At 34.8% G+C, this 11,732-nt stretch overlaps 2 protein-coding genes across 2 annotated transcripts; both read right to left on the bottom strand.

Moving 5' to 3' along the window:
* Nucleotides 1–859: 859 nt before the first annotated feature.
* On the bottom strand, nucleotides 860–3,387 carry LOC132627863 (alpha-amylase-like). The gene is made up of 4 exons (XM_060343464.1): nucleotides 3,077–3,387; nucleotides 2,841–2,973; nucleotides 1,357–2,114; nucleotides 860–1,269 (listed from the first exon to the last, which is right to left on the bottom strand). Exons 1-4 carry the CDS (start codon nucleotides 3,149–3,151, stop codon nucleotides 1,015–1,017), a joined length of 1,221 nt encoding a protein of 406 aa, XP_060199447.1. The 5' UTR covers nucleotides 3,152–3,387; the 3' UTR covers nucleotides 860–1,014.
* A 2,123-nt stretch (nucleotides 3,388–5,510) lies between these two features.
* On the bottom strand, nucleotides 5,511–7,006 carry LOC132627864 (sterol carrier protein 2). Its single transcript, XM_060343466.1, has 4 exons — nucleotides 6,658–7,006; nucleotides 6,505–6,565; nucleotides 6,291–6,393; nucleotides 5,511–5,888 (listed from the first exon to the last, which is right to left on the bottom strand). Exons 1-4 carry the CDS (start codon nucleotides 6,787–6,789, stop codon nucleotides 5,807–5,809), a joined length of 378 nt encoding a protein of 125 aa, XP_060199449.1. The 5' UTR covers nucleotides 6,790–7,006; the 3' UTR covers nucleotides 5,511–5,806.
* Nucleotides 7,007–11,732: the final 4,726 nt, after the last annotated feature.

Here is an 11,732-nt window from a genome sequence, read left to right as displayed (position 1 = left end):
AATTTGGGCATTATATTAAGGACTTATTTAACAAATTTCATTTTAGTTTGAAGAAGTTTTCTGGGCTTATGCCCCGACACGCCCCAACAAAAAAAACTCGCCCCAAACGCCCGGGCGTACGCCCCGAATTGCTGGGCGTACGCCTTTGGAGACTTTCGCCCCGACCCATCGCTCCGGGGCATTTTTGGTACGCCCCGCCCCAGGGCTCGCCCCGAAAACGCCTTTTAAAACACTGATAAAACCATGGAATGAACCACGGTTTACAACACCATACCACATAATTTGAAGAACAATGGAAACAAACATGGTTTCTTAGAAAACCATACATTAATGAATCACGGGAAACCACCATCCAAACAAGGGGTTAGAAACTTTCACCACTAATTCATACAAGAAGTAGACTATGGACAAAATGGTTCTCAGTGCTAATGTCATATCCCATTTGATGAATGTGAAAATGTAATTTACATAGGAAAAAGAAGAAAAAGGGCAGTCCGGTGCACAAAGTATCATGCATTTATATTGGGAACAAATAATGGAGGCACATAAGACAGGATATTATTTGCAATTCAATGGACATGACCTGCTCAATTCGCAATTACGGTTCATTCCAGCCAATATCAGGACTCGATATCTAGTCTAACATACCATGAAGAAAGAGAAAAGTAGAGAACTTCTTTTAGACAGTAATATTCATTATTTGTGTTTACATCAAATCATTCTAATTTACCGAGATTAAGTAATAAATTAATTTGAAAATGTATATTGATTAACTACACGCATCAAGTCTGTATAATAGTTAAAAAATAATGTTGTATATATCGAACTTGTTAATTTGTTCGACTTTCCTCCACAAAGATTATTCTGCAACTCTCTGAGTAACTTCAAGTAAAAGAGTTGGAAGGAAACATAAGCAATCATCACTGATCTCAAAGGAAATTGTGCCTTACATTGAATTCTATGAATACATTAGCTCCAATCAATTGTACATTGTAAGTAAAAATTTCAAAGTTATTATGCCTTCTTCTCCCATACAGAATAGTCTTGTCCAGTAGTTGCCACCTGATAATTAGGTGGGATAAGACTTCCAAGATCAGTTTTTGGGCCAAGCTTGACAACAACCTTCTCGTCAATCATTGCTACATAAAGATCAGAATCAGCAGCCAAAATCTGCAAACTACTTGTTTCAGAAATCCCATTCCTCTTCCTAATAGAGGACAACGTCGAAATTCCGTCTTTCAGTCCCCAATCAAAGAAATGGTCATAAAACTGCAAGAACAACAATATAAAAGTTTGTTGTAAAATGAACTTAGCACAGTAAGAATTTGATGAGAATCGAATGAAAAAATTACGTACCACTGAGGGAATCCCTGGATGAGTAAGAATATACGCGTATCCTTGCATAACTTTGTCTTGAGGGAATGGCCACATATGTTGTGTGGAACCAGTATCGTGATTATCGATAAAAGTGACAGCATTTTGAGGCAAAATACCAATCAAACCAGGAGGTTTTCCACTTTCATCTTTCAATTTCTGCAAATTCCCTTGAACAGCATCTTGTAGAATGCCCTTAGTTGGGAAATCAAAAGCTGTTGAACCACCGGCATTTTGAACCCAATTAGCTACCGCATCTCTATTAGTATCCCAGTATTCACCAACTGCAAAGTCGGGGGACGTGTTTTGCATATAAATCTTGGTGATACTAGGGGCATAGCCTTTAACAAAATCGAATCGCCAACCTTCAAATCCAATTTCAGATTTGAGCCAATTCATCCAATCTGATAACTCTTTTTGGACTCTGTCGCTAAGGTGATCAATATCAGGGGCACCTCCAAAGTCCTCACCTGTGTCATCATTTCCAGTGCCATCAGAATATTGTGTGTCGCCCTTGCAAATCTCATGTGGGCCCCAATCAAGACGGTCATCATCCGTTCCGCCTTCAAAGATGCAGTATATTCCCCTGCTATCTTGTTTATCAGCACATCTGTGGTTTATTACTATATCAGCAACAGCTTTGATTCCCTGCCCGTTTAAAGCCTTAATAAGATCTTTCAGTTGTTGCTCATTCCCATACTTGGACGAATCCAAGTCATATAATCTTCCTGGCATATATCCTGCCATAACAAAATCGCTATAATTAAGCAATTCATTTCAAGGACATTTAGCTGGTCATTAGTACGTAGGGCCGATCCATTAGCAATCAAAATTGAAACAAACGTTGATCCTTGAGTTTATTAACATAGGACTTACATAACATTTGTCCTGGAAGTTATTACACTGAATGAATTGTTTGGTTTGAAGTATAAGAAAATTTAGTTTCGGTCAGATTCCCTATTACTTATACTGTTATACATCATCTAGTTTCCAGCATAAGATCATGCATAACTAATGTAATCTCTGCGAAATTATTTTCTGGAGACCAAACGTGGTATTGTTGATTCCGTTATAACATAAACATGAATCTATGAATTATTTTATACAAAATAGGATAGGGGATAAGAAATTTGTATTAGCATACATGCATAAGAGTATCTAAAGACAAAAGTGCTCTTAATTTGGCAATGCCTACGAGGTAGTATTTTTCATCTCGTAAAATTTCTTCACCACATAAGCAATCTTTGTACTTCCAACATAAATAGATTTTAAACAAAACGACCCTGGACAATTTTAAACTTCTTCTTTTGATTTCGCATTATATATTCCACCATTAATCATATGCAGCTCGAGAACACCCTCATTCCTAAGAATCGAACTTGAGTCCAATTTTTGTGAATGGATTGAAACACAAGAAGGGAAACTTTATTGAACTGCAGGGAGGAAATGAAATAAATTAAATTTACCTTGAGGTGAAACAGAATTAGATGGTGGGGGTAACCAGACATGAGTAATTCCAGCTTTAGCCAAATCTGGAACTAAGTTGATGAGAGAGTTGTACCATCCACCTTCCTTATTACTGGATTCCCAGTTAAACCCCTAACAAATCATTAAACAAGAAAACAGTTATATACATTGTGATTAAGTATAATAAATTAGATATACAGATATACATGGGACAAGGTTTAGGAAAGGCATGTACCTGAAACAACAACGTTGGAGCTGCAAATAAAGGAAAAAGAGAGAGAACTAAACAGAGAGGAACAAAGAGATTCATTGTTACTTCTGTTGTGTTGTGTTAATTTTAGGATGAGGAGAAAAGACTGGCAAGAACCTCTATTTATTTATAATGTTTTGGCACAGAAATGTTGACTTTTCAAAACTAATTTTCACACTGATGCATTTTAAGTTCTTGCATTCAATAATGAGTATTAACCAAATCCAATCAAACTGTGCATTAAAGTTCCTGCCTTCAATTAAGAATCACTTGCTTATGAGTATTAGCAAAATCAAATCAAGTTATGCATTAGAGTTCTTACCTTCCACGAAATCCAGTCCAAATATACATTTTAAAGTTCTTGCCTTCAGCGAAATCCAATCAAATTATTCATTAAAGTTCTTGTCTTGGACATGATTTTTCGACGAAAAAAAGGTGTCAAGTTTCAGTCATTTTGGACTTTTTTTTCTTGACTCAGATGTTGAGCGGATAAGACATGGAGTCTAGATAGTACTAGATCATACGCCAATAGAGTTAGATACTTACATCTTACGCAGTATATTTAATTTGTAAATTGAAATTTTAGATTAAGCTTTCACATTATCCATGATTTATAATTAGTGGATATTCGAGTGAATGCACTTAGATAAAATATACATATATAAACAATTTTAAAGTGGATTCTGAATGGATGCACCTTTGTTTAAATTGTTATCCTGTGTTCAAATCAGTAATTTAAAAAAACACGTTTTTATTTTAAGAACCCAAAAAAAAAAAAACTTTAAAAATTGTTCTAAAATAAATTTGGTCCCCCCAAAAAATTATCAATCAGATCATTTGACCAAATCTGAAACCAAGCAAAATTAAGAGACGACGGCGCCAATAGAGACTCCCTTCTTAGCTCTTTAATAACTAGAAAAAAGTGATTCTATATATAAGCACATAAGAAGTATTTTTCCTAACCAACTTGGGACAAGTGCCTTTGCAAAAATTAAAATTTTTTGAACTTCATTTCCCATAACTTTCCAATTCACACTGCACTTATCTTTAATGCTAACATAAACTATGCATATATTTGTACACATATGGCGAAGTTTTCACATTTCCTAGTTTTGTTCCAAGTAAGTCTGAATGGACACAATAAGCAAATAATTCAGTGACAATACTTGGACATTATGAGATAAGGACAAGCTAGAAGATTACTCAATAGGGAAATTCCTCACACATAATTAAGGGAGTCATTGAAAGGTGATTAAAACACCAGAAATCCGTGTTCGGGCTAATCCAGTCACTTTACAAAATTTATTTGTTTTGTACAAATTATTATTTCAGAAGGCAGTTACTAAAAATACTAGAATTATGAATACATAAACTTTAAATCTTTTTTTAAAGAAGTGGTTGTAGCGTGAGAAACGTTATCACCAAACTTGTTAGATTCATTTGTGTAAGCAAAGATAAGAACAAAGGAAGTTTGCCTCATTCAATATGAATGTATTACTGGTTTTTCCTCATTTGTTTTCATTCAACTGTCACTAATTGGCTGAACCCTTTTTTCACATCTTCAAACATGGAATAACAAATACCGTATGATGAGCTATAGGTGCAAAGATAACTTAATTAAATGTTATAATTAGAGATTAAGAGGTATAGTAGAATTAGGAACTCCACCTCAAAGCCTGGGACTTGCTGGAGAAATGTTCTTTGCGTCAGTGGGTTATTATGTTAGTAGACATTGGTATAAAAGCTGTAATTTACATCTCATGCATGTAGGTACACACATTTTGATATAATCAATAGCCCTTCACACAGAGACCCATATGCCACTGTCAACTGCAAGCTATTCATAACACAAACGACCGTGACTGTATGTGAACTGCATCTAAAATTATAGAGAAAAAGAAACATAATGCTAAAGTAGATGCAATATTCAGTAAATAGATTGTCATTGCACATGTAATTTAACCAACATCATAGACAAAAAGATACATGGTAACCAAGATTCACAACCATGAATCTAAAAGAACACAATGCGTTTTGGTATCTAATCAAAGCAAAAATGGGTTACAACCACTTTCTTTGCTTGTTACTAGTACATAAATCATCTAGAACTCAACCAGCAAATAGGTTTTACTAGTTTTTAGCTACATTGTCATTTAAACTGTGATTAGCAGAATTAGCTTTAAGCAAACGCGTCAAGCAGGTTGCCGGTTGGTAAATAATTCAAATAGTGCCTACAATAATATTTCCAGAATGGCATAATACCCATCTTTCAAGACTACGCTAATATAACAGGAATCTGAATGATGCAACATAAGGTTGATTCAAATGATCTTACAGTCACAGAGAGCAATAAGAAGACTTGCAAAACAACAGACTAATAAAGCAATATCAGCTTTGCATAAACTAATAGGAGTAGACATAATCATAAAATAGAATCACCCTCTATAATATAAGCTCGATATAACATAATAGACATAATCATCAGGCTCAAACTGCCTGACTGCCTAAAATGTGAACATTTATATTTCAATTCCTTGAAGAAAAACCCAGAACAACCGTTACATCGTAAAGTGACACTGAATAATACCCTAGAACAGACAGATAAATTCAAGTCCTCCATAATTTCTAATCATATAAGTTGAATTTTGGTGACTCGAGATAAGAAAAATCTAGAAGAACTGTCGGTCCCTACTGACATTTTTTCAGTAGATTTGTTCACAGCTTAGAGGGCTTTGGGAAAATGTCAGGTGTGAACTTCTGTGCTGCACTTATGCTCCCCTTAATTTTCATCGCACCCCTGCATTCACAAATGGAAAATTATCAAAAAGACAAACTTTGTAGTAATATAAAAAGAGTTAAGGATCAAAAGCACAACTAATAGATCGCTTTTCGCGAGTTTCATACCCCAGCTATCAGTTCTCCCTTTTCTTACCTAAACTAAAAGCACACCTCAACTATGAATAGTGTTCCCTTTTCCTACCTGAATTGTCATCACCGTTCAGGTAGGAAAAGGGAACAATTGATAGTTGAGTTGTGCTTTAATACATAGCTGGTGATAGTTCAGATAGGAAAAGAGAACATGCGATAGTTGGGGTATGAAACCAGAGAAAAAGTGATATTTCAGGTGCATTTTTGATCATTATCTCAATATAAAAAGCACAAAACTTGAAATAGTGAAAAAGAAGAGTAATAGTAGTACCTCATAAAAGCAATTTGGGGGTTCATTTTGCCAGTAGCAATTTTCACAAAATCATCATCTTTAAATGAAAATGTTGCATCAGGCTTCCCTCCCTCGTATGGCCCTAAATTCCCAAATACCCAATTCAATTAGCGATCCATACAATTCAAATACCCGACCCGAACAAGCATGAAAAAAAAAATCAACAAAATCAAGAAAAGAAAGAAGATCAAACCTTCTTTTGTTTCTCCTTTCTTTAGATCAACAACATACACCTTTTCATTGAATCCAATTTTCTGCCAATTGAGAAATTTAAAAAAATAAATTAATAATAATAATTAAAAAAAACTACATATATACATGAGTATAAAAATAGAAAAATTTGGACCTTAGGGGCTATGTTGATTTGGTAAACAAGACCAATCTTCTTAATGAGTTCCTTTCCAGCATCAGTAGAAAGATGAAGTTTCAATTGATCAAAAATTGCATCGGATTTAAGCTGAGTTGAATTATCCGCCATGGCTATACTGATACTTGTGAAAAATAATAGGTGAAAACAAGAATACACAATGAAGAAATGTATGGACTAAAGAAAGAGAAATATATATAGTGTGTGGCCAGTAGAGTATTAATGGGGATTAAGATGGCAGCTGAAAATTTGGAATTTGGTGAAAGAAATAAAGATTGAAGTTTTGGTTACCAACGAAGAAGATGACTAATAACTGCAAGTAATAGAGGTGGCAAGGGGTGTATGATTAGTGAATTGACACGCAATTCAATGTGCAAGATTAGGATGACGTACTAGCAAAGAATTAGGGGGTTTACGCTTACGCTTACGCACTTACAGATTGAATGTTTGTTTACTCGCTGTTTAATGAAGCCACGTGTGATAGGTCCCGTGATTTATTTTAGGGAAGTAGGTATCTGAGACTGGAAATTCATAATGGGCGATTCCAAATTGTTGTGTTGAAGAAAACTAATCGTAATCAGAAAAGGGCTAAAATCAAACAAGGAAAATACTACTTCCCCCTCCGAATTTATATGACACAATTTTTATTTTAATTAATCTAAAAAAAAATGATATGTTCCTTTATTTGATAATAATTTTATTTAAATTTTATCTTTTACGCTTGATAAGATGATTTATTATCACAATATTTTTGAATTGTTTTATACCACAAAATTTAATTTTTTTATTTTATTTCTTAAATTTCATATACAGTCAAACTAAATTGTGACGGAGGAAGTAACAAATTGTTGGTCAGTGCCTTAACTCATCGTCTAATCCGACGAAACTAAACAAAATTGAAGCTTTTATTGATACGTAGCAAATTATTGGTCATAGCCTTAACAAATTGTGGGGTCCATGTCAATATGGCATAAAAAAATTAATTAATATTGTCATGTCAAATTTCTTTGATGACATATTTATTTGAGTGATTTTATGAGAGTAAATGTCAAAGTTAAGTGATTTTATTGATATGTAGCAAAGTTTAGTGATTTTGTCACATAATTACTCAAAGTTGAGTGACCTTTTGAAATATTTACTCTAATTTATATGATGCATTTTTCTTTTTAATCAGTTAAAAAATAAAATGACAGAAGTCAAACTACATTACATAAATTGAAACAGTGGGAGTAACAAATTGTTGGTCAGTGCCTTAACTCATCGTCTCGTCCAACGGGAAGGTTGTATACGAGAGATAGGTTGCATAGTTGGGGTACTGCGGAAGAAGTGGAATGTCCACCGCGTGGGGCACAAAATGAAAGTGTGGATCGCCTATTTTTTGCTTGTACATGGGCTGCTAAAGTGTGGGATAAACTACTTCAATGGCAAGGATTCAACAGAACCTCACTAGCATGGCATCAAGAGAGAGGATGGGCTGAACAGCATGCCAAAAGAAGGTCATCAAAGCTGAGATGTATCGAGTAACACTGGCTGCAGGTGTATACTTCATATGTCAGGAGAGAAATCGAAGAATATTTCAACAAGTACAGAGGAGTCCAGAAGTAGTATTACGGTTGATCATCCAAGAGGTAATATGTAGAGGGCATATGCATTCGAAGTTAGCAAAGAGATTGCAGGAATTAAACTACTACCCTAGCTTTATGTTTACTTACAAGGTAGGATATATGCTTTGTTAGAAAGAAATAGTAGTTGTATGCAAGGCTGGGACTTTGTCCAGACCACTTTGTCCAGCCCCGCATGTTTTTTTTTTTTTTTTTTTCTGACACTGGTTTGTAGATATCACTTTGGTAAATAAAATCTTTAATTACTCAAAAAAAAAAAAAAACTCATTTGCTGCAATTGTAATTGCACTAGATTGTGCTTATTCTTATAAACATAAAAACTCCACAAGTTGTGAAAACTATCAAAACTTTTTCAATTCTTATACAATCTTACCAAATGAGCAAATAATAGTTCATAACAAAATTAATTCGCCCCTAGAAGGCCTTTCTAAAAAATACAACATCAATTGATCAAACTTTAGTTCAATAAAAAGAAAAATTTTAACATAAATAGTAATGTAACTACTCTTTAATATAATGCTCCCACATGATACGAACATAAATAGCGGTTGGTAGAAGTTAATGAGGTTGGTAAATGGTTGGTGGAGTAATTGTTAAAAATGTCTACCAACTTATGGGTTTTTTATTTTACAAAATATAAATTTATGGGTCAAGTTTTACGTTTAAAAATTTTAAAATCATGATTTGCAATGCCAAATCATGCCTGATTTGGAAATTCATCTCATGAGATAAAGTCGCATGTTCAAACGCTGATTTTATCTCATAATATGAAATCGCATGTCCAAACGCCTACTAGATTGAATCAGCTAAAGGATTGGGTCGATATTCTCTTTGTATTTGGGGGGCAATTCTCACTTCTTTTGGGGTGGTCTTTAAATTTTGCCCCTCATATTTGTGGTCTTTAAGTTTTGCCCTTAAATTGGATACCTGAGGTTCTGGGTTCGAACCCCCGCTCAGGCATAAAATAAAAAAATAATTTTGCAAGGCAGGGCTGGAGGGAGTGTATACCGGATCCAGCACAAAGTCCTTAAGGAAAAACTAAAGTTATGCCGGAGGGGACATAGCTTTTTCTCAAGGCATAGTTTAGTTATGCCTTATGGGGCAAAACTTTTCTTTAAGGAACTATGCCTTATGGGGCAGACTTTTAATTAAGGCATAACCAAAAGTATGCCTCATAAGGCAGAACTTTTCCTTAAGGCAAACTTTTAGTTATGCCTTAAGGAAAGGTTCCGCCTTATGCGGCATACTTTTAGTTATATTTTATGGGGCACATTTTTAGTTAAGGCATAACTAAAAGTATGCCCCATAAGGCGGAACTTTCCTTAAGGCATAATTAAAAGTTTTCCTTGAAAAGTAAAAAAAAATATATATATATATATGTTTCAAGGCAAAATTTGCCCCCTCCGGCATAACTTTAGTTTTTCCTTAAGGATTGTATACCAGATCCGGCATAAAGTCCTTAAGGAAAAACTAAAGTTATGCTAGAAGGGGCATAACTTTTCCTCAAGGCATAGTTTAGTTATGCCTTATAGGGCAAAACTTTTCCTCAAGGAACTATGCCTTATGGGGCAGACTTTTAATTTAGTCATAACCAAAAGTATGCCTCATAAGGCAGAACTTTTCCTTAAGGCAAACTTTTAGTTATGCCTTAAGGAAAAGTTCCGCCTTATGGGGCATACTTTTAGTTATATTTTATGGAGCACACTTTTAGTTAAGGCATAACTAAAAGTATGCCCCATAAGGCGGAACTTTTCCTTAAGGCATAATTAAAAGTTTGCCTTGAAAAGTAAAAAAAAAAAAAATATATATATATATATATATATATGTCTCAAGGCAAAGTCTGCCCCCTCCGGCATAACTTTAGTTTTTCCTTAAGGATTGTATGCCGGATCCGACATACACTCCCCCCAGCCCTGCCTTGCGAAATTATTTTTTTATTTTATGCCTGAGCGGGGGTTCGAACCCAGAACCTCAGGTATCCAAGCGAAGGGCAAAACTTAAAGAACACAAATATGAGGGGCAAAATTTAAAAACCACCCCAAAAGAAGGGCAATCCGTGCAAAAAAATGGTATTTGGGCATTGCTCTTTTATTTTGAGCCCAATTTGTTTCCAACCCAGCTAGTACCTTATTTTCATTTGAGATGCAACATCCTATGGGGTCATTTGCACTTCTGTCCCTAATTTGTGCCGGTCTTTAATATTTGGCCTTCAAATGGCTGGTTTTTAATTTTTGTCCTTCAAAATTGAACTTATGCCTATAGGGGCATAAGTTACGCATCGTAATATACACAAATTATGTCAGCGTCCTTAAGGAACTTATACCCCTTATAGGCATAAGTTCGATTTTAAAGAACAAATATTAAAGACTAGCCCATTTGAAGGGAAAAAATTGAAGACCAGTCCAATTGAAGGTCAAGTTGTTCAATCACTTCCATCCTATGAGAAGTGTGGAGAGATGGATCTAAAATGCTACTATAAGCTATAACTTTTTTGTGGTAGTGGATACGAACTAAAGTATATATACACATTTTTAAAGTTGCTTAACTACCTGACCTTACTCTCTAGGCCTGCAACCATATTACGTCTCCCTGCTTGAATGCACTTGTTCTTGTTTAGTCGATGTGTTCAGAGGTTATCGTGAGAAATAGAAAATTGATTATCGGTGATACCGACTGCAGTCTCCTACATAATAAGTGTGACTTTAGTTCTTATTGTTCGCTCTCCCCTTCCCCTTCCTAAGTGTCACAATCCAGGTCCAACTGTCAAGATATGCTCAGCCCGCCCTTCCGGGCTACTTCAACGGTATTGGGCCTCACGATTGTGTTCCCTTGCGCTTTAATCCAAAATGAACCTAAACAATTGACTTCAACTCTCTTCTTATATGATGTCTAACTTTTTTCTCCCGTTTCGATGTGAGTATTCTCAAACCAAGTTTCACATTAAATTTTCTTTCGAGTTCAATTGTCGGCAAACTGTAAGCTGTTCCATTAAAAATCAAAACTTACAATTCTAGATGGAGCTCTACCAATTAGTATTACTTGAGTTAAAACTTGTATTTACTATTTTGTTTCTTTTGATTTTGTATGGTAAGAGCGGATTTGAATTGAGTAAGATCAGTTAAAGTGAATATTTTAGGCTTACTCAGATCCATATAGCTAGGTTCGTGGGCCAAAACCAAAACTTAGTTCAATGAACTTGGGTGATGAATAGAGAGGGAAGTAACTCAATGAGTGACATGGGCCTATCTAGTTTCCACTTTCTAATCTCAAAGAGCGTAATTGCACTTGTGGCTCCGTTACCATCTTAAAAGGGAAAATGACTTAATAATACTAGTTAAGATCCTAAACTACAACACATAAGAATAGTTTTTCTTATTTACAAAACATAATAAATATATTACATTTTATATCATATGTGGACTTTTACGCTGC

This window comes from Lycium barbarum, chromosome 2, assembly GCF_019175385.1.
Source record: "Lycium barbarum isolate Lr01 chromosome 2, ASM1917538v2, whole genome shotgun sequence".
In the NCBI taxonomy this organism is placed as follows: domain Eukaryota; kingdom Viridiplantae; phylum Streptophyta; class Magnoliopsida; order Solanales; family Solanaceae; genus Lycium; species Lycium barbarum.
Note: the sequence above shows the minus strand (reverse complement) of the source record. Positions and strands in the feature narration are given on the sequence as shown.